This window comes from Lepidochelys kempii, chromosome 2 (assembly GCF_965140265.1).
Source record: "Lepidochelys kempii isolate rLepKem1 chromosome 2, rLepKem1.hap2, whole genome shotgun sequence".
Lineage (NCBI taxonomy): Eukaryota > Metazoa > Chordata > Testudines > Cheloniidae > Lepidochelys > Lepidochelys kempii.
This window is the reverse complement of record NC_133257.1, coordinates 74,011,105-74,034,817: the sequence shown is the minus strand read 5'-3', so window position 1 is coordinate 74,034,817 and position 23,713 is coordinate 74,011,105. Positions and strand designations below refer to the sequence as shown.

At 39.0% G+C, this 23,713-nt stretch overlaps 1 protein-coding gene across 3 annotated transcripts in view; it reads left to right on the top strand.

Moving 5' to 3' along the window:
* Window positions 1-16,222, top strand: part of UBE2V2 (ubiquitin conjugating enzyme E2 V2) — a 46,806-nt gene extending 30,584 nt beyond the window's left edge. For all 3 annotated transcript variants that reach the window (XM_073331239.1, XM_073331238.1, XM_073331240.1), the window contains exon 4: window positions 14,777-16,222. In XM_073331239.1, the coding sequence (XP_073187340.1) occupies window positions 14,777-14,923 (147 nt within the window). In that variant the 3' untranslated portion in view covers window positions 14,924-16,222. The remainder of the gene's footprint in view (window positions 1-14,776) is intronic.
* Window positions 16,223-23,713: the final 7,491 nt, after the last annotated feature.

Below are 23,713 nucleotides of genomic sequence, written 5' to 3'. Positions count from 1 at the left end.
AGCCCTGAGCCCTCCCCAAACCCGGAGCCCCTCCTGCACCCCAAACCCCTCATCCCTGGCCTGACCCTGCAGCCCTCACCCCTGCACCCCAACACTCTGCCCTAGCCCTGAGCCCCTCCCAAAACCCTCATCCCCAGCTCCTTTGGGTGGCGGGCATCAACAATCTTCAACTGGGTTGCCACGAAAAAAGGTTGAAAACCATATAGACCTTGCTCATAGCCCCACTTAGTCATCTCTTTTCCAAGATGAACAGCCCCAATTTTTTAAATTTCCTCATATGGAAGTTGTTCCATACCCTGAATAATTTTTGTTGCCCTTGCCAGTACCTTTTCTCATTTTAATATATCTGTTTTGAGATGGGGTGACCAGAACTACTCATAGTATTCAAAGTGTGGGCGTACCATAACTTTATGACTATATTAACTATTCTATTATCTTTCCCTTTTCTAATGGTTCCTAACATTGTTAGCCTTTTTTGACTGCTGCTGCATCTTGAGTAGATGTTTTCAGAGAACTGTCCACAATGACTCCAAGATCTTTCTTGAGTTGTAACAGCTAATTTAGACCCCATCATTTTGTATGTGTTGTTGAGATTGTTTTCCAATGTGCATTACTTTGCATTCATCAACATTGGAATTTCATGTGCCATTTCGTTGCCTAGTCACCCAGTTTTGTGATATCCCTTTAACTCTTTGCAATCTCCTTTGGACTTAATTATCTTGAATAATTTTACATAATCTGCGAACTTTGACACCTCACTGTTTACCCCCTTTTCCAGATCACTTATGAATATGTAGAACAGCACTGGTCCCAGTACATAGCCTTGGGAGACCACGCTATTTATCACTCTCCACTGTGAAAACTGACCTGTTATTCCTGCGCGGGCTGTCAAGCGATTAGAAAGAGTAATAGAATACCATTTATTTAAATATTTTTGGATGTTTTCTACATTTTCAAATATATTGATTTCAGTTGCAACACAGAATACAAGTGTACAGTGCTCACTTTATATTTATTTTTTATTACAAATATTTGCACTGTAAAAGCCAAAAGAAATAGCATTTTTCAAGTCACCTAATACCAGTACTGTAGTGCAAACTCTTTATCGTGAAAGTTGAACTTACAAACATAGAATTATGTACAAAAAAACCTGCGGTCAAAAATTAAAACAATTTAAAACTTTAGAGCCTACAAGACCACTCAGTCCTATTTCTTATTCAGCCAATTGCTCAGACAAACAAATTTGTTTACATTTGCAGGAGATAATGCTGCCTGATTGTTTACAATGTCACCTAAAAGTGAAAACAGGTTTTTGCATGGCACTACTGTAGCCAGCATTGCAAGATATGTACAAGCCAATTGTTCTAAAGATTCATATGTCCCTTCCTGCTTCAACCACCATTCCAGAGGACATGCATTCATGCTGATGACAGGTTCTGCTCGATAAGAATCCAAAGCAGTGCGGACTGACACATGTTCATTTTCATTATCTGAATCAGATGCCACCACCACAAGGTTGATTTTCCTTTTTGGTAGTTCAGGTTCTGTAGTTTCCACATTGGAGTGTTGCTCTTTTAAGACTTCTGAAAGCATGTTCTACACCTCGTCCCTCTCAGATTTGGAAAGGCACTTCAGATTCTTAAACCTTGGGTCAAGTGCTGCAGCTATCTTTAGAAATCTCACATTGGTACCTTCTTTGCGTTTTGTGAAATCTGAAGTGAAAGTGTTCTTAAAATGAACAATATATGCTAAGTCATTCCCAGAGACTATTGTAACATGAAATATATGGCAGAATGCGGGTAAAATAGAGCTGGAGACATACAATTCTCCCCCAAGGACTTCAGTCACAAATTTTATTAACATACTATTTTTGCATCATCAGTGTGGAAGCATCTCCTCTGGAATGATGGCTGAAGCATGAAGGAGCATATGAACGTTTAGTATATCGGGCACGTAAATACTTCGCAATGCTGGCTACAAAAGTCCCATGTGAATGCCTGTTCTTATTTTCTGGTGACATGTTAAATAAGAAGTGGGCAGCATTATCACCTGTAAATGTAAGCAAACTTGTTTGACTTAACGATTGGCTGAACGAGAAGTAGGATTTTTAGGCTCTAAAGTTTTGCATTGTTTTGTTTTTGAGTGCAGTTATGTAACAAAAAAATCTATATTTGTAAGTTGCAGTTTCATGATAAAGAAATTGCACTACAGTACTTGTATGAGGTGAATTGAAAAATACAGTTTCTTTTATCGTTTCTACAGTGCAAATATTTGTAATCCAAAGTAATATAAAGTGAGCAGTGTACACTGCGTATTCAGTGATTTAATTGAAATCAATATATTTGAAAATGTAGTAAAACATCCAAAAATATTTAATAAATTTCAATTGGTATTCTATTGTTTAACAGTGCGATTAAAACTGCGATTAATCATTAATTTTTTTGGGTTAATCGTGTGAAGTAACTGCGATTAATCGACAGCCATAATTCCTAACCTATGTTTGCTACATTTCAACCAATTACTGATCCATGAGCGCACCTTCGCTCTTATCCCCGACTCCTTACTTTGCTTAGAGAACAGGAGTACTTGTGGCACCTTAGAGACTAACAAATTTATTTGAGCATGAGCTTTCGTGAGCTACAGCTCACTTCATCAGATGCATAGAAGGGAACATATACTAAGACGCGCGCACACACACACACACACAAAACCGCATATAGATAGATACATACAAATAAGTTGGAAGTTACCATACAAACTGTGAGAGGCTAATTAGTTAAGATGAGCTACTTGTAGTGATAAGAAAAGGAGGACTTGTGGCACCTTAGAGACTAACCAATTTATTTGAGCATGAGCTTTCGTGATGCATCCGATGAAGTGAGCTGTAGCTCACGAAAGCTCATGCTCAAATAAATTGGTTAGTCTCTAAGGTGCCCACAAGTACTCCTTTTCTTTTTGCGAATACAGACTAACACAGCTGTTACTCTGATACTTGTAGTGATAATCAAGATGGCCCATTTAGACAGTTGACAAGAAGGTGTGAGGATACTTAAGGAAATAGATTCAATATGTGTAATGACCCAGCCACTCCCAGTTTCTATTCAAACCCAAGTTAATGGTATCTAGTTTGCATATTAATTCAAGCTCAGCAGTTTCTCGCTGGAGTCTGTTTTTGAAGCTTTTCTATTGCAAAATTGCCACCATTAAATCTTTTACTGAGTGGCCACAGAAGTTGAAGTGTTCTCCTACCAGTTTTTGAATGTTATGATTGCTGATGTCAGATTTGTGTCCATTTATTCTTTTGCGTAGAGACTGTCCGGTTTGGCCAATGTACATGGCAGAGGGGTGTTGCTGGCACATGATGGCATATGTCACATTGGTAGATGTGCAGGTGAACGAGCCCCTGATGGCGTGGCTAATGTGATTAGGTCCTATGATGTTTTCACTTGAATAAATATGTGGACAGAGTTGGCATCGGGCTTTGTTGCAAGGATAGGTTCCTGGGTTAGTGTTTTTGTTGTGTGGTTTGTGGTTGCTGGTGAGTATTTGCTTCAGGTTGGGGGGCTGTCTGTAAAAAAAAGCTTCAAAAACAGACTCCAGTGAGAAACTGCTGAGCTTGAATTAATATGCAAACTAGATACCATTAACGTGGGTTTGAATAGAGACTGGGAGTGGCTGGGTCATTACACATTAAATCTATTTCCTTACGTTAAGTATCCTCACACCTTCTTGTCAACTGTCTAAATGGGCCATCTTGATTATCACTACAAAAGTTTTTTTTTTTCCCTCCTGCTGATAATAGCTCATCTTAACTAATTAGCCTCTCACAGTTTGTATGGTAACTTCCAACTTGTCTGTCTGTCTATCTGTCTATCCCATTCTGTGCATCCGATGAAGTGAGCTGTAGCTCATGAAAGCTTATGCTCTAATAAAGTTGTTAGTCTCTAAGGTGCCACAAGTACTCCTGTTCTTTTGCGGATACAGACTAACACAGCTGCTACTCTGAAACTTACTTTGCTTAGAGCCTTTGATGAAGGAGTTTGTCAAAGGCTTTCTGAAAGTCCAAGTACACTATATCCACTGGATCATCCTTGTCCACAGACTTTTTGATCCCCTTGAAGAATTGTAATAAAGTGGTGTGGCATGATTTCCCTTCACAAAAGCTGTTGACTCTTCCCCTACATATCATGTTCATCTGTGTCTGATAATTCTGTTCTTTACTATAGTTTCAAACAATTTCCCTGGTACTGAAGTTAGGTTTCGTGGCCTGTAATTGCCAGCATAGCCTCTGGAGCCTTTTTTAAAAATCGGCATCACGTTAGCTGTCTTCCAGTCATTTGGTACAGAGGCTAATTTAAGTGATAGGTTACATACCACAGTTAGTAGTTCTGCAATTTCATATTTGAGTTCCTTCAAAACTCTTGGGTGAACACCATCTGGTCCTGGAAACTTACAGTAGTACCTCAGTTACGTACACCAGAGTTACGAACTGACCAGTCAACCATACGCCTCATTTGGAACCAGAAGTACGCAATCAGGCAGCATCAGAGACCCCTTCTCTCCACCCTCCACCCCCAAAAGCAAATACAGTACAGTACTGTGTTTAAAAGTAAACTACTAAAAATAAAGGGAAAGCAGCATTTTTCTTCTGCATAATAAAGTGTCAAAGCTATATCAAGTCAGTGTTCAGTTGTAAACTTTTGAAAGAACAACCATAATGTTTTGTTCAGAGTTCTGAAACATTTCAGAGTTACAGATGCCATTCCCGGGGTGTTCGTAACTCTGAGGTTCTGTTGTATTACTGTTTAATTTATTGGTCTGTTCTCAAACCTCTTCTATTGACACTTCAGTCTGGAACAGTTCCTCAGATTTGTCACCTAAAAAGAATGACTCAGATGTGGGAATCTCCCTTATCTCCTCTGTAGTGAAGACAGAAGCAAAGAATTAATTTAGCTTCTCCGCAATGGCCGTGTCTTCCTTGAGTGCTTCTTTCGCACCCTTATCATCCAGTGGCCAAATGGGTTGTTTGGCAGGCTTCCTGCTTCTGATATATATTAAAAACTTTTTTACTGTTAGTTTGTTTCTTCGGTATTTGCTCTTCAAATACATTTTTGGCCTGTCTAATTACACTTCACTGGCCAAAGTTTGTTCCTTTCTATTTTTCTCAGAAGGGTTTGACTTCCAATTTTTAAAGGATGCTTTTTGCCTCTAAGTTGTTCTGTTGTTCAGCCATGGTGGCATTTATTTTTATTTGGGGTATACATTTAATTTGTGCCTCTATTATGGTGTTTTTAAAACTCTTGACTGTTCCTTTTAATTTCCATTCAAATAGCTCCCTCACTTTTTTTTTTTGTAGTTCTCCTTTTTGAAATTAAATGTTACTATGGTGGGCTTCTTTGATATCCTTTCTCTCCTATCCACCCCACAAAGATGTAATTAAATTTAACATTATAGTTGCTCTTACTGAGCAGTTGAGATATATTCACCTCTTGGACCAGATTGTGTGTAAATCAAAAATTGCCTGTACCTTTGTGGGTTCCAGGACTAGCTGCTCCAAGAAGCTGCACCATTTCTGGTGTCTAGAAATTTTATCTCTGCATCCTGTCCGTAGGTGACATGTACCCAGTCAATATGGCAATATTCATTATTACTGAGTTTTCTATTTTTGTGGCACTTCAGATCTCCTGGAGCATTTCATGATGACCATCACCATCCTGGTCAAGTGGTCAGTAGTATATTCCTATTTCTGTACTCTTTATTATTCAAGCATGGAATTTCTATCCATAGAGGTTCTATGGTACAGTTTGACTCATTGAAGATTTTTACTATAATTGACTCTATGCTTTCTTTCACATAGTACCACTCTCCCACAAGTATGACCTACTCTCATTCCTATGGACAGTACACCCTCACTATAATGAACCTGGTCCCTGGATCTTACTTCAAGCTGCACTGCTGCGGCAGGGACTGGTAGCTGCTCCAGCCCGGCTGTCAGCCCTTGCCGCTGCTGGAGGAGCTGTCAGCCACCCCCCACCTCACCATACCAGGCGTCGGGGCTCTTTTGCTAAAACAAACAAATGGCTTGGATCCCGACGGGTTTGTTACAGCGAGGGTGTACTGTATACAGGAATGACAGAGTATTACAGTGTATCGTTGATTATCATCATTCCACCAAGTTTCTGTGGTGCCTATTATATCAATGTCCTCATTTCATACCAGGCCTTCAAGTTCACCCAACTTAGTATTTAGACTTCATCCAGGACCATTGTTTTTTTTTTCCATTTTGTTTTCCCCTTACTCATCCTTATGTGTATGGTGGGTATTTAAAATAGAGAAGTCTTCTCCAAGGCTGTAATACTACTACAATATAACAGTGGAGAAGAGCTGGAAGGCACTGAACCTTCTCTACTGGAGGCATGTAGACATTATGTTTTGAAATTCTTAGGCTAGTGCTGGACCTCCTTGAACTCTTTTATTGAGCAACACAATGTGTTAATTGCTAAGCCTAAACTAGCACTGTAAATAATATTTCAGAAACCCTTCAAAATGAGTCCTTTGAAAATAATCCTTTGCATAGCAAACAGTTTTGCTGTGCCTCAGAGCCTTTCTATCCCATAAAAGACAGTATTTGCAACCCAGAAATATTGCCATTTACCCAGGTTGTGGTGTGGTGTATAATAAGCACATGTATGACTAAATGTTGGTATGGAAAGCAGCCAATTTGAAGGTGCCATTTGAAAGAGCTTTACTGTATGATGCTTACAATGTTGTTTTAGAATCCTCCCCTTCGTTAAAACAAATAATGAGCTCCCTTGTTTGGTAATGCAGAACAATACCTTTCCTGTTTGTCTTGGAATATTTATCTTAGTTTCATATGGTTCATAACAAATTTTTAAGTTGGAGCGTCCAATCTAAATAAAATAGAGCTGGGTGCAGAAAGGTAATTTTGTTTCTTGGAGGATTTGGCTATTTTCAAATTTGGTTTCTTTCTGTTTCAGAACAAAACCCAAAAATTTTGAAATGCTCTGCAAAAGGGAGACTGGACCCTAAGCCCTGGGGTCCCCTGAAGTGTGGACCCTAAATTCTGGGTTCCATAATTCCAAGGCGGTCTATTTGGCGTACTGCTGCAGAGCCACTGATCCTAGAAGCTCTGGGGTCTTCTACTCAGAGGCAGCGCCTGACAGGCTGTCTTGTAGCCCTGGACCCTGCGATCCCAGGACCTGCAGGCAAGCTGGTAGGAAACCAGGCAGGGTTCTGACAGAACCCTGCCCAGTTTCCAGAGGAGCTTCGTTGAATCATCACAACATTTCAATTTCAACAAATTGGCAAATTCTGATGGAAAAACTGTTTTGTTGGAATTTTTCCAACCAGCTCTATAAATTAATCCCTTGTAAAGGCTTCCGTGTATAAATGATTTGTTTTTTAACTTACCAAATAGCCTTAGGTGGCATTAGGTTGAATTATCAACCAAAAACAGTACAAGTGATTCGTTTCTGAAATATTACTGTTCTTTATGTAATCCGTCAAATTTTTAGTGTGCTCATCACCTTGGTATCTTGTCTGATTTATGGCACATCCCTAAGCAGAAGTGCTCCATTTCAGTTTTAAGGTAAGAGCATGGTCTGGAGGTTAGAGCACAGGATTGGGAATCGGATGGTGGCCTGAGTTCTCTGACTGGCTTTGCCTCTGACTCACTTTCTACCTTGGATGAGTGACTAAACTCTGCCTTAGTTTCCAAATCTGTAAAATGGGGATAACGTCATAGGGGTGTTTGTAAAATCCTTGTAAATCCCCAGGTTATGTGGACTGTAGAAGTATATGTATGAATTTAGTGGTTATAATTTTTTATTTAAGTTTTTTTTTATTTTTTTTATTTTTTTAAAGAAGTCTCAGGCCAGTTTTAGAATCCCTAGTTTAATAAATGCAAAAAGAAAAGGAGTACTTTTGGCACCTTAGAGACTGACCAATTTATTTAAGCATAAGCTTTCGTGAGCTATAGCTCACTTCTGAAACCTAGTTTAATAAACGTTGGTCTTGAGAGAGAACACACCTGATTCAGATTATTTTAACAATATGCATTTGTATTATATATACATTGTAATTACGGATAAGGTTAGATTAGACTTATTCATTGTTTGTATTTTCCAGGGATTCAAATTACCACCAGCAGTCATCTTTGAAAGATAAAATCCATCCTTTCTTTTATCTAAAAACGGGAGAGTATCTATGCATTATTTCCCTAAATAAGAATTAGGGCCCTACCAAATTCACAGCCATGAAAAACGGATCACAGACTGTGAAATCTCTCCCCGCCCTGGTGAAATTTGGTCTTTTGTGTGCTTTTATCCTATACTATACAGAGACCAGCGTTTCTCAAATTTCTGACCTAAAAGGGAGTTGTGGGGGCATAAGGTTATTTTAGGGGGGTTGCAGTATTGCTACCCGTACTTCTGAGCTGCCTTCAGATCTGGGTGGCTGGAGAGCGGTGGCTGTTAGCCAGGCACCCAGCTCTGAAGGCAGTGTTTCACCAACAGCAGCAGCGCAGAAGTAAGGGTGGCAATACCATACCATGCCACCCTTACTTCTGCACTGCTGCCTGCAGAGCTGGGCCCTCAATCAGCAGCTGCCCCTCTCTGGCTGCCCAGTTCTGAAGGCAGCAGCGCAGAAGTAAGGGTGGCAATATATACCATGCCATCCATATTTCTGTGTTGCTGCTGCTGCTTCTGCTTGCTCTTCTGCGCTGCTGCTCCAGAACTGGACTCCTGGCCAGCAGCCACCACGCTCCAGCTGCTCTGAAGGCAATGCCCTTGCTAGCAGCAGTACAGAAATAAGGGTAGCAGTACTGCAACACCCCCCCCAAACAATAACTGTGCACACTCCCCTGCCCAAAAAAACAACAAACAAATCCCTCCTTTATGGGTCAGGACCACTAAAAATTACAACGCTGTGAAATTTCAGATTTAAATAGCTGAAAACATGAATTTTATGATTTTTAAAGTCCTATGACCATAAGATTGACCAAAATGGACTGTGAATTTGGTAGGACCCTAATAAGAGTGTAACAGGGTCTTGGGCGGCCGGGTGGCCTAGTGGTTAGATCACCTGGCTCTCAGCCCTCAGCTGGGCTGAGTAGTTTCAGTTCTTACTGCCAGGGACAGGTAGGGAGACCTGACCTCTCCCTCTCCACCAGGTCCCAGCCCAGGGCCCTGTGTATGTCAACTCTTGAACCGGGGGGGTTGGCGTCCCTCCCAATGGAGAATCAGAATCCGCTACCCTGGGCTACTTTCTACCAATCTATTCAGTTTGAGGCAAGACTCCTCTAGTCCAGTCTACCGTAGGGTTCCCTGTTGGGTCTGGTCCCAGGTTCCTTTGGGGGCAGGGTAGCCACAGGCTGGTGAGGGTGAGCACCACAACGTCTCTGGGTTCTGCTCAGTCAGTTACCTCCGCTGCTGGGGGTTCTTTCATAGTTTCCCCTTGGCTGGGGAGATTGCTGGCAGGCCAGTGCTCCATCCCTTCAGGCAGGGAGATGGCTAGCTAGCTAGCTCCTGCCTTTTCGCCGGTCAACCCTGTACTGAGACAGGCTCTCTTCTTTTCTCCCCGCTTCATGCCTGGTATTGGCTTCAGGAATAACTGGGTGGGGCTAGCTGGGCCCAAAGGCTCTCCTTAACCCTTTCTGTGCTGGTGGGTGGTTCCATTCACCACAAAGAGTCTTACTTAATGAAGTAATCTTGAATCTAGGACTCTGATATGCTTAGCATGCTTCAAATACAACATTATAATATTTAATGTTATAGTATTTTTTTTTAATTAAATAGTTTTGGGGGTAAAAAACATTTTTTCCTGGGTATATAAAATGTGTGTACTGATTTAGTAACTATTCGTATTATAAAAAGAAAAGCTATTACCAGCAGGAGAGTGGGTTTGTGTGTGGGGGGGGAGGGGGGGAGGTGAAAACCTGGATTTGTGCTGGAAATGGCCCAACTTGATTATCATACACATTGTAAGGAGAGTGATCACTTTAGATAAGCTATTATCAGCAGGAGAGTGGGGTGGGAGGAGGTATTTTTTCATGCTTTGTGTGTATATAAAAAGATCTTCTACACTTTCCACAGTATGCATCCGATGAAGTGAGCTGTAGCTCACGAAAGCTTATGCTCAAATAAATTGGTTAGTCTCTAAGGTGCCACAAGTACTCCTTTTCTTTTTGCGAATACAGACTAACACGGCTGTTACTCTGAAACCTATTTGTATTATAGTAGTTCCTAAAGGATCTGCTCTAAATCAGGGCTTCATGCATGTTAGGTCTATATATAGATGTATTAAGTGACTGCTCCGGCCCTGAAGAGCTTATGAGCAAGATGGGCAAAACAGACAGAAGACATTATTATGGAAGTTTTACTGATGGAAAACTAAGGAACTAAAAGATTTAAATGACTTTCCCAAGATCCCACAGGAAGTCTGGCAGAAACAGGAAGTGAGCCCAGATCTGAAGACCACATCTTTCCTCTCTACTTTGTGACCTAAGGTTCCATTCCATTTAGATCTCTCATAACTTCTCAGGAAAAATCCTTGTTGCCACTTTGTGAGATGTTCCCTCTTGTGATAGTCTCCTGCCCACCCTCCTGACTGGCTGTTCCATAGATCAGCTCTCGTCTCCTTCCCCACCCTGTTGTTCAAAGCTGTAAAATTCATTGGAGGAGTTGGGGCATCCGGCTACTCTGTTTTATCATCAGGCAATCTTTGCTGCCCAGGCCTCCTGTTGTTGTCGTCATATGCCAGATTGTGTTGTCAGTGTGAGGCTTCCTAACAAGGAAGGTCGTCTTCCAGAAATGTAATACAGGCTTTCTTAATCAGTGCATGGATCCAAGTAGCAATATAGCAGGTTGTGGGATTTCTGAATGGAGGGAAACAGAAGGAGCTGTCTTTGGGGGAGGAGAGCCTCAAATTTCTAAAACTAATACATTTTTAAAAGACCAAGATTGATCACTTATCCACATTGACCCTCACTTTAAAAATGCAAAAGCAGAGTTAGCAAAATTCATTCCAGTTGCACTTCAATTCACAATATAGGCTCCTTTTCAAAAAGTTGGCCACCTATGCGGAATACGTGTATGAGCACTTAGTCTCATAGTGATCCGTTTGCATATGCAACTGCTGGATTTGTACACAGAATTTGGGAATCTAGTTTTGAAAACCTGGCACAAATATATGAGTGGAACTAGGCAAAACTACTTATTCTCTGTAGAGGGTGTCATGGCCATAAAATAAATTATAATTTTTAATGCTGTGGGGTCTCTCCTTTTAGAGCCTATTGTGTATCATAGATTGATAAAACACAGGTTGTGTTCTGACACACTATTTATTTTCCCATGGTTTTTGAGGATGTCTGTTTTGTTTTTTTTGAGTATTTAACAGTCTGTTGGTATCTCACAGGATTTGCAATCACTTCTGTTTATTTAAATACCATTTACAGCTGGAAGTGTTTGTTTCTTCTTTTTAAATACTTGGGATTTTATCAACTATAATTCTGTAAACTCTGTTGTCCAGTCATCATTTTGAATCTGTTTATAGTGGACTAAGCAGTTTGCTACTTTTTTAAAGTTATGCTATTGGAAGCATTATAAACACAGAATAAACTATAGAAGAATGCTGCAAAATGTTCGATGTTTAAAAATCATAGAAGAATTCCTTGGTTATTCTTGGATCGTGTGTAATGTTGCTGCTGTTGTCATTATTTAAAGATTTATATTGGATATACTGATAGAACAAAACTATTTTTATTTCTCAGTTTTCAGCTTCACTAGCCTTCGGACTTCCCTGGAAATGCTGTCTCCTTATACCTGAATACAATTTTAATATAAAGTGGGTACTCGGTTTTGAGCATTCCTAACAACATTGTTTGAGCCAATGAGAGAGGCTTCTCTTTTCAGATTACTTTATAAAGAGGTATATCATAAGTAGATTGATTGTGTAATCTCTTTACATGTAAAATAGGGCCTGCAATGTAGGGTATAAATAAAACTAAGCCAAAATATTTACTGCCTGCAAGATGTGTTAGGCAACAAAAGATGGTGGCTTGCCGAAAATAAAGCGGATTGAATTAAAATAAATATTAAGTCATTTTAGTAGTAGTGTGATAGTGCTGAAAATATACTAGGCGCTGTGCAGGAAGAGACAGTCCCTGCCTTGAAGATATTTGTCTGTTAGCTGAAAATCCCTAGTGAAGACTAGAAAGCCAATATTTGCACTGGTGAAAATAGTTTTGCTTGAAACTGTAATAAACTCTACCCGTGGAAACAGTAGCTTTGACTGACTGTATTAGAGGTGTGCTAGTGAAGCTACATTTGTGTCTGGTCACTGATAGCTGTAAATGAGGCTAATCCCCAGTCTACACATGGCTTAAAAAAGAAGATTAAACAGATGAAGTGTGGGGAAAAGGGATATACCATGCAATCAAAATGCCCATGATGAAAATGGGTATTCATCTTGTTTAGTGGATTGTTTAGTTCCACAGTTTTCCTGTTTGTCTTAGATAGAAACAATCTGCAACTGCCTCTCCAACCCCCATCATTTAATTCCCCATCTAACCGTCGCTCACTGTCTCACAATTACATGAAGAATTATTTTTCAAACCCACTGAAATCCCACCTAAACTGTTTCCTTATCCATGCTTGCCTATCTGACCTCCCTTAAATCAGCAAACCTAGGTTCTTGTCACCCTCCTGCTTCTCTACTGGGAATCTTCCTCTTTCCACAGTCAGCTGCAGTCTGCCCCAGCCTTTGACAATCATCTGTTGCAACTCATTTTTAATCCCGGTTTATAAAAATTCCCTATCTGGTAAAACCACAACTTATTACGCTTCCTTAAAATCTACCCTTCTCTCCCTCCTGATCTCCTTCCCAACCAAACCCTGTGCCCATAAAACATGGTGAGCCTGAGTTTTATTTCTGTTCTTAGTACACTTCCCTCGAACAGCCAGGTCTTTCCACTGTGCAAGTTTCCTTCCACTCTGGAATTCTTGCTTGGGGAGGGTAGTGTCTTGGGCCCTATGCTGCATTGTGTAGGATATGGAGGGTGGGTTCAAACAGTACCATGTCCAGAGTTCAAATTTTGAAACGAAACTGTGATGTTACTGGGCTCCAGGGCCTCAGTGGCGCATTGCTTCTCTACTGCCTAACAGCAATCAGGGAAGGCCTCTCCTCAATCTAGCTCAGGAGGCTGGAGGGAGGAAGGGTGTATAAGAGGGGGACACTTGTGCCTCAGAGAGAGAGGTCCAGACTAGATGCTGTCCTCACCAGAACTACTACTCTGCAGCTCAGAAAGTCTCTCCTGAGATTTGGGGGGGGGGGGGGGGGGGAGGGAGGTGGATTTTGGAGGGGTATATTTCTTCTCTCTGTTGAATTTCCTCTGATAGTGGATTGATTTAGTACTTATACCTGCAAACAAATGTTAACATGGGTGAAAGCTGTTTGCAGTCACATAGGCTTCCACCTCACTCCTCAGAATTGCATCTCTAGTTATCTCTAACACATTAGATCAAATACTTTTTAAAAAATGAGCTAGTAATTATAATAGTGGTCTGACCAATGCAACTTTCAAACCTTGCTGTAAGATTTCCTTTTTTTTTAAAAGGTGTTTCTTAATTGGTGCAAAAATCACTGCATAAACAACTGACTGTAGCTTTCCTTTTGACACTGTTTTGCCTTCAGTATTTAGTTTCTTAATGTTGAAAGTAATCATTGGTAATCTTAATCTCCCAGTTGCTCCTGCAAATATAAGCAGCATTATCCTCTGTATTCTGAAACCAGGTAGCTCGAAGTTAAGCAATCTAGGTCTCATCTGGAGGTAAAGTTGTTATGGCTAGAACTTGATATTTCTGATTTTCTCTCTCTTTTTTTTTTTTTTTTAATATTAAAAAGTGAAACTAACCTACAAAAATTTTTTATGCTGTATATACCATAAAGGAGTGGAAAAGGGCACACACATTTTCCTTTGTAGTTTACCTGTAGTGATATGCAATAAAGACTCTGTGCTTTAAGAGGTCCATAAGAATATTTATCATAAGAAACAAAGCAGAATTGAGAAATGTCCTGATCTTATATGGAACTTTATAAGTCAAATTACTTCACTATTTCCAGTCATATTTACTGGGAGAAGTAAAAGGCATCAGAAGGGCCATATAACAGTAAGTATTCGAAACAAATCGCAGTCAAAAGCTATTTATAGTAGGTAAATTTTCCTGTATAAAGATTTAACATAGAATATTGTGTAGCAAATGGCTTTCAGTTCTTTATTAAGCAAACTTTGAGAACCACATATTGCATGTTGTGCTGTAATCAAGTAATACTTTCATATGATCTGTTAAAATTAAATGTTTTATTGCAACATTTAGTAAAGAACTTTTGATATGATGGATTAAAAACCTCCCTAGTTTAAGGTTTGGCCCCAATTTTGCAATGAGCTCTACATAGATTGACTTTTTCTTTGCCCACCCTCTCCCTCACCATTGAAGTTGATGATGTTGAGCATGCTATGCAGGGGTCCAGCTGTGTTGGTCTCCCTGTAGGATCTGAATTTATATGTAAGTATGTGCTAAGCGTTCATTATAAATATTTTATGTATTTATAACACAGTTGGGAAGCGCTGAAGAGATTGCAATAGATGCTACTATTTCTTAAGTTATTAAGTAAACTAAAACTAATTCTGCAGGAATTTTGTATTTTATGGTACAAAAACATATTGTCCTTATTTAACTTGTGCTGTCTTCCTTTGCAGGTGGATACACGGAGCATACCAGTGTTAGCAAAATGGCAAAATTCTTATAGCATTAAAGTTGTACTTCAAGAGCTAAGACGTCTAATGATGTCCAAAGAAAATATGAAGCTTCCACAACCTCCAGAAGGACAAACTTACAGCAATTAATTTTAGCTGATTCTCAAACTTCTGTCTTAAAACAACAACCTTCTACTCATATTAATGTCTTGATTAAATCTCACAATGCAAACCACCCACACATTAAAAGAATTTCAGCTGGTATACATGACCTGGACATTTGTAAGAATATATATATAATATATGTACGCCCAGTAAGTTTTTAGGCACTATGGGAGGAAAAAAAGGCAGCACAATTTATTTTTTTTCTCTTATCAAGACACTGTCATTTAAGTATAAGCCTGAAGTAGCTTAAAATTCAGGTTTTACAAGATGAAAGCATGACAGAAAGTGTCAGATTGCTGTGGATTAATGTGTTTCCGAAAATTAATCTCTCAAGAAGAAAAATTATAAATGGCATGCTTTATCCATCTGGCTTAGTAAAAGAGCTGCAGTTAAAATTGTTTTAAAGTAGCAGATACAGTGAATACTGTTGCTCATCTTGTTTAATTTTTGCTAAGGTGTGGGTGCCGACTACTATTGGTGTCACAAAGTATGTTCAGGATTGTTTTGATACCTGTATTTATAAAAGGGGGGAATGGATTCTGTTAAGCGGCTCCTGTGTGTTACATGTAATGGACATGGCAAATATTTGTTTACAGTCTTTGTTCTAATAAACAATGCATTTAAGTTTTAGTGAAACAAACAAAGGAAATAGGTGTATGGATATGTGATTGAGATTAAAGTTAGTCTTAAAATGTAAATAAAATGTGGAAAGTATCCTCTGAGGCTGTGCCATTTCTATAATAATGTAATATATGTATAGTACCTTGCGGAGGTAGCAAAAAGTTACCAATATAGAAGTGGGTCTACATGCACCTTTTATTTTTACCACTATTTCTATACGCTTATTTTATTTGATAACTGAAGGTATTGGGATTATTGCAGAGGAGCAAATTCCATAACCTGTAGTTACACTTGTTTGGGAAAACTTGCAGTTCAAAACTCTTTTTAAAAAATAAAATTAAAAAAATTATTTTAAGTATTCATTCTAGAAATGACATTAACTAGGCCACTTGGCCTAAGCAACTCCAGAGCAATTTCCAAACTGGACTGCTGAATTCTGTCCTGCTTCTGTGTTTTCATCCTAGGAACCATCTTCTGCAGCTGCTACCTTATTTTTCCATGTCACCTTTTTTCCCCCTGTACTTACTTTAACTGCTTTTTTTAAATCTTCAAACTGGTTTCCTTTTTGCTCTGTCTCACTTTCTCCTTACCCCAGCTTACACGTAAGTGAGAGACTTCAGGCCTTATAATTTTTATTAAAACATCTTATACTACTGTTAAGAACTGTGTGGACACGCCGTATTTATTCATCTGCGTTCCATGCTTCAAGTGCCAATGGCGCAATCTCATTGATGAGAATGAATTCAGCCCCTTCAACAGTCAGTCTAATTTTACTTATTCCTTTCTCACTTTAGCTGTAGTTGGTGACATTCATGGGTTAGTTCTGCTATAGGTTTCTCAGTGTTGTTCATGTTACCTTACTGGAAATGAGACACTCTAATCTCTTGTGTGGAAAATGCAAAGATTTATCCAGTTTACTAAAAAAATTGTAACCTTGGGAATATGAGTAGAATATGACTTGTCATTCAAAACTTCATAAGTAATTCTCTTGAAAAAGTGAATTTAATCAAAAGCCATCAACAGCCAGGGAACTTTCAAGTTTGGTATCCTTATTGCCTATACCTAATGTGAAGAAAGAATTGTAAGAAAAGCAATAAACTAAGTTTTATTTTTTTAATAGAAAGTTTTAGGTGGTGATTGTCAGTATAGGAAAGCTGTATTTGAGAGTCCTTAAACACATCTGACACGTTTCCAGAGTTCACTCAGTGAAATGATAGCTGTCAGTTACCTCATGTCCATGTTATATAACACATCACAGTACATGATGGAAAATTTGACTGAAGTGATTTACCCCTATGTATTCCTATTCCATAATTTTAAATTAATTTTAGATGTTTTGGATTCCACTAAATAAACTTTCATTATGCTAGTACTGCTAGTCTATATGTAATCTATTAAAATAGAAATGGAACTATGCAGCTCTGTTTGAGAAATAAATGTTAACTTTCAGGAATCTCTCTTTAGATTAAACAACTGGAAGAGATTGAGATACATTGCCAAACTGTCATATGGCTGGTGACAGACGACCAGTGTGAGTGTGAAGCCATTGAGAAACTATCTTACTCTTCACTGAGTCTCTGAATATAAAAGTGTTGGCTTTCTGTTTGCACCACATGTTGTCCAAGTTGACTGTGCAATGTCTGTTTCTCCTTGTCTGTTCTTTAATTATGGATCTCTGTGGAAATCTGCATGCCAGTTAGTTTTTGAGAGCAAGATCCATTTTGCATGTTGCAAACAAGCTGCACTTGATTTTCAAACAGCCACACTGGTTGTACCAAGGGGTAGCTACAAAACTACTCATAATAATGAAATCTAAGCAGGGAAATTTTGAAGCAATATTCCCTTTGTCCTATTGAAAAAAGGCTAGAGTTATAGGAGTGTGTAGTTTATCATTAAATAAACTTTTAAAGTGGCCATAGATTATTGTACATAGGTCAATAGGTGAGACCCTTAAGGATGATTTTCTACTATTAAAAGACTCAAAACATAACTGCTTGTCCTCCAATTAGGTCACATTATGGTTTGATAAGCATCCAGTTTTTTGTCTGGTAATTTATTTTCTGTGCTTTTTTGGGGGGCAACTCTTCAAACCAGGTTTCAAAAAATGTATTACTATGTTAGTATTATGATATAATAGGATTTTTAAGCATGGCTTTTCAATGGTTAGTGGCTTGAAATTAAAAAAAAAAAATTCTTTGGAATTAACTGTATTTGTGCTTTTTTGTAAGTACAATACTAGGGTAAAGAGAGCACCAATTTAAAACAAACCACGGGGAGGGGGAAATTCGGAAGCTCCACATGTAGCATGTTTTCAGATTATGTTGGAGAATTGTTATAATAGAAGCGATCTTTAACTGGAATTTAAACTTGTGCTGTCCTCTGATACCTACCAACTGTGCTAAATTAAATTCTGCTGGGTAAATGCATAACAGGAGAAAAAATTACATATGTTGTATTAATTTCATGTATTGTAGTAACTTACTGTTTAAAATGTAATGAGCTGCCCGTTATTTCTACTACCTGTGCTATTTCTAATCTTCTGTATTCTTTTACATTTTGCAAGAAAGTGCAAAGTATTGACATAAGGCCTGACCCTGCAACATGCCCGGCGCACTCAAATGCCCTTAAAGTCAATCTGAGGCTGTGTAGCACCTTGCAGGGTTGGGCCAAGAGTGAGAGTCCTTAAACCATTAGTAAAATAGGGTTATGGATGTCCAGCCAGTCTTAAGCGTTCGTTGTTGTGAATACATGTAAAAATTATGATTAGGGCTGTCGTTTAATCGCAGTTAACTCACGTGATTAACTCAAAAAATTAATCGCAATTAATCGCAGGTTTAATCGCACTGTTAAACAATAGAATACCAACTGAAATGTATTAAATAGTGATTTCAATTACAACACAGAATACAAAGCGTACAGTGCTTGCTTTATATTTCTTTGATTACAAATATTTGCATTGTAAAATGATAAAAGAAATAGTATTTTTCAATTCACTTCATACAGGTACTGTAGTGCAATCTCTGTCGTGAAAGTACAATTTACAAATGTAGATTTTTGTTGTTGTTACATAACTGCACTCTAAAACAAGACATTATAAAACTTTAGAGCCTACAAGTCCACTCAGTCCTACATTTTTGTTCAGCCAATCGGTCAGACAAATTTGTTTACATTTACAGGGGATAATGCTGCCCACTTCTTATTTGCAATGTAACCAGACGGTGAGAACAGGCATTTGCATGACACTTTTGTAGCCAGCATTGGAAGATATATACATGCCAGATATGCTAAACATTTATATGCCACTACTGGCTTCTGCCACCGTTCCAGAGGACATGCTTCTATGCTGATGATGCTAGTTTAAAAAAAAAATGCATTAATTAAATTTGTGACTGAAATCTTCGGGGAGGAGAAGGGGCAGAATTGTATGTCTGCTCTGTTTCACCCGCTTTCTGCCATATACTTCACGTTATAGCAGTCTCAGCTAATGACCCAGCACATGATGTTCATTTTAAAAACACTTTCACTGCAGATCTGACAAAATGCAAAGATTTCTAAAGATAGCTGCAGCACTCGACCCAAGGTTTAAAAATTCAGAGTGCCTTCCAAAACTGAGAGGGATGAGTGTAGAGCATGCTTTCAGAAGTCTTAAAAGAGCAAGACTGTGATGCGGAAACTACAGAACCCAAACAACCAAAAAAGAAAATCAACCTGCTGCTGGTGGCACCTGACTCAGGTGATGAAAATGAACATGCTTTGGATCATTATCGAGCAGAACCCATCATCAGCATGGACACATGTTCTCTGGAATGGTGGTCAAAGCATGAAGGGGACATACGGATCTTAACTGCATCTGGCATGTAAATATCTTGCAACACCAGCTACAACAGTGCCATGCCAAACACCTGTTCTCACTTTCAGGTGACATTGTGAACAAGAAGCAGCCAGCATTATCTCCTGCAAATGTAAACAAACTTCTTTGTCTGACCGATTGGCTGAGCAAAAAAGTAGGACTGAGTGGCTCTAAAATTTTACATTGTTTTATTTTTGAATGAAGTTATTTTTTGTACATAATTCTAGATTTGTAAGTTCAACTTTCATGATAAAGAGATTACATTACAGTACTTGCATTAGGTGAATTGAAAAATACTGTTTTCTTTTGGTTTTTACAGTGCAAATATTTATAATCAAAAATATAAAGTGAGCACTCTACATTTTGTATTCTGTGTTTGTAATTGAAATCAATATATTTGAAAATGTAGAAAACATCCAAAATATTTAAATAAATGGTATTCTCTTATTGTTTAACAGTGCTATTAATCAAGATTAATTTTTTTAATTGCTTGGCAGCCCTAATTATGATTGATGGAGTGTGTGGGTGACATGCAACCAACCATTACAATGCAAGTAATGTATTTTGCCCTAAGCCCAAACTGTAACTTACAATAAGATAAATATTTGGATTATTCATTGGATACTTTTAAATGTGTGGGGGTTTGATTTAATTAGGTGGAAATGTATTTCTTCACTGCAACAGCCTCTGAGAGCATTTAAATCGAACAATAGAGCAAATATGTGGGATCTGATTCTCTACTTAAACACTGGTGCAAAGGGACTGTAAAACTGACCATCTGAGAATTCTATCAGTATAGAGGCAGTTTAGAAGCTGTACACTAGCCCCTTGCAGCTCCTGATGTAGGCAGTGTGGCCAAAGTGTGTCTACACTCTGGCTAATCTCAGCTGCAAAGGTACTGCAAAGGTTGCTTAAAGCTAGCTTTAAGCAATCTCCCCTCCATTTGTTCAGGTCCCACAGAAAGTACATTCCAGCCAGACCTGTTACGGGGCATAATATTTTGATAAAGTATTCATAAGAAATGCATCTCTAAAGAATCTGTCTTCAAAATATTCTAGGAATTTAGGAATTGCCATATTAGACGGGGGATATGGTGTATTATAATCCTCTCCAATAGTAATAGATGCTTCAGAAGGATTTTTCAAGCCCTGAAATGTACCTTAATAGCTTGAAACAGGCATACACACTTTTTTCTGAACTGCTTTGGTGATCACTTCATTCTCTAAAACAGCATGCTTGATAACTTGTCTTTTGTATCATAAGATGCTCCTTGGCATGCCTGTTGAACAATTTTTTGTACATTTCAGACTTTCCTTTTCTGATGCAGACCTGATTGGTTTTGGGCTGAAATGACTCAAGGTATATATCAAAAAAGAAAAGGAGTACTTGTGGCACCTTAGAGACTAACCAATTTATTTGAGCATGAGCTTTCGTGAGCTACAGCTCACTTCATCGGATGCATACCGTGGAAACTGCAGCAGATATATACACACAGAGATCATGAAACAATACCTCCTCCCACCCCACTGTCCTGCTGGTAGTAGCTTATCTAAAGTGATCATCAAGTTGGGCCATTTCCAGCACAAATCCAGGTTTTCTCACCCTCCACCCCCCCCACGCACAAACTCACTCTCCCGCTGGTAATAGCCCATCCAAAGTGACAACTCTCTTCACAATGTGCATGATAATCAAGGTGGGCCATTTCCAGCACAAATCCAGGTTTTCTCACCCCCTCACCCCCATACACATACAAACTCACTCTCCTGCTGGTAATAGCTCATCCAAAATGACCACTCTCCCTACAATGTGCATGGTAATCAAGGTGGGCCATGTCCAGCACAAATCCAGGCTCTCTAACCCCCCCCTTACCCCCACCCCCGGGGACACGGACACACACACACACACACACACACACACACACACACTCACTCTCCTGCTGGCAATAGCTCATCCAAACTGACCACTCTCCAAGTTTAAATCCAAGTTTAACCAGAACGTCTGGGGGGGGGGGGGGTGGGGGGGTAGGAAAAAACAAGGGGAAATAGGCTACCTTGCATAATGACTTAGCCACTCCCAGTCTCTATTTAAGCCTAAATTAATAGTATCCAATTTGCAAATGAATTCCAATTCAGCAGTTTCTCGCTGGAGTCTGGATTTGAAGTTTTTTTGTTTTAAGATAGCGACCTTCATGTCTGTGATTGCGTGACCAGAGAGATTGAAGTGTTCTCCGACTGGTTTATGAATGTTCTAATTCTTGACATCTGATTTGTGTCCATTTATTCTTTTACGTAGAGACTGTCCAGTTTGACCAATGTACATGGCAGGGGGCATTGCTGGCACATGATGGCAAATATCACATTGGTATATCACATATATCACACCTGCACATCCACCAATGTGATATATGCCATCATGTGCCAGCAATGCCCCTCTGCCATGTACATTGGTCAAACTGGACAGTCTCTACGTAAAAGAATAAATGGACACAAATCAGATGTCAAGAATTAGAACATTCATAAACCAGTCGGAGAACACTTCAATCTCTCTGGTCACGCGATCACAGACATGAAGGTCGCTATCTTAAAACAAAAAAACTTCAAATCCAGACTCCAGCGAGAAACTGCTGAATTGGAATTCATTTGCAAATTGGATACTATTAATTTAGGCTTAAATAGAGACTGGGAGTGGCTAAGTCATTATGCAAGGTAGCCTATTTCCCCTTGTTTTTTCCTACCCACCACCCACCCCACCCCCCGCAGACGTTCTGGTTAAACTTGGATTTAAACTTGGAGAGTGGTCAGTTTGGATGAGCTATTGCCAGCAGGAGAGTGAGTGTGTGTGTGTGTGTGTGTCCCCGGGGGGGGGTAAGGGGGGGTTAGAGAGCCTGGATTTGTGCTGGACATGGCCCACCTTGATTACCATGCACATTGTAGGGAGAGTGGTCATTTTGGATGAGCTATTACCAGCAGGAGAGTGAGTTTGTGTGTGTGGTTTTTGGAGCGGGGTGAGGGGGTGAGAGAACCTGGATTTGTGCAGGAAATGGCCCACCTTGATTATCATGCACATTGTGAAGAGAATTGTCACTTTGGATGGGCTATTACCAGCAGGAGAGTGAGTTTGTGTGTAGGAGGGTGGAGGGTGAGAAAACCTGGATTTGTGCTGGAAATGGCCCAACTTGATGATCACTTTAGATAAGCTATTACCAGCAGGACAGTGGGGTGGGAGGAGGTATTGTTTCATGATCTGTGTGTATATAATATCTGCTGCAGTTTCCACGGTATGCATCCGATGAAGTGAGCTGTAGCTCACGAAAGCTCATGCTCAAATAAATTGGTTAGTCTCTAAGGTGCCACAAGTACTCCTTTTCTTTTTGCGAATACAGACTAACACGGCTGTTACTCTGAAAGGTATATATCATGTCCAAATGTTGAGAACATAAAAGTATCTTATTTATGCTTCCAAGTTGGGAGAAAATACAGAAAAGGATCACACATGGCCAAGACTATACATTTTATTAATATTCAACCATGCCCACTAAAGGTGTTTTGCATTTCTGTTTTTTTCTTTTTTGAAACAATATTACTCTTTCTATAAGAATGAATGTGGTGTGTTCAGTGGTTAAAATCAGCAACTTTTTTTATTTTGGTGGTGATGGCATTATCTATTAAAAATAATAATAATACAGTGTATTTAACATGTCTGTACACTTCAACTATAATGCTAAACTGTTACAATTGAATATACAGTTAATTTCATTCTATGGATTAATAGGTATGTCATAACTGCTCTTTAAGTAGCATCCTCCTGTTTAAGTAGTTTCATTGATAATTTTTTAATTTCGTTAGCATTTTTAAAAATGATGAAACGTAAAGCAAGACAATTTTTATTTATGCTGTTGTCAAATTCTATAAACAGATAACCTAATGGATAGTGCCTGATTAACCATTATTTGGGATTTCCTGATGTTAAGTGCTAATGTATTTTTTCTATACTAATTTATGACTTTCCATCATTTCTTATGGAAACAACCCAACCTCCTGCTTTTAAATATATACAGTGTGTATAATATATAAACATGGTTTGTAGTGTGTGTGTGTATATATACTGTACATCACAGATAAAAATGCATGTTGTATATCATATTTACCCTAAAATACCCCTAAGGAGGGGTTATGTAGACATAACCAAGGAAGATGTTTTCGTCAGCTGCATTCTGTGTGTATTTTTTTTCTTTCCACAGTGATCCTTAAGTTATGCATTTATAAGTAAGTCATTTAGTATGTTGGGTGTTTTCATTATGTGAT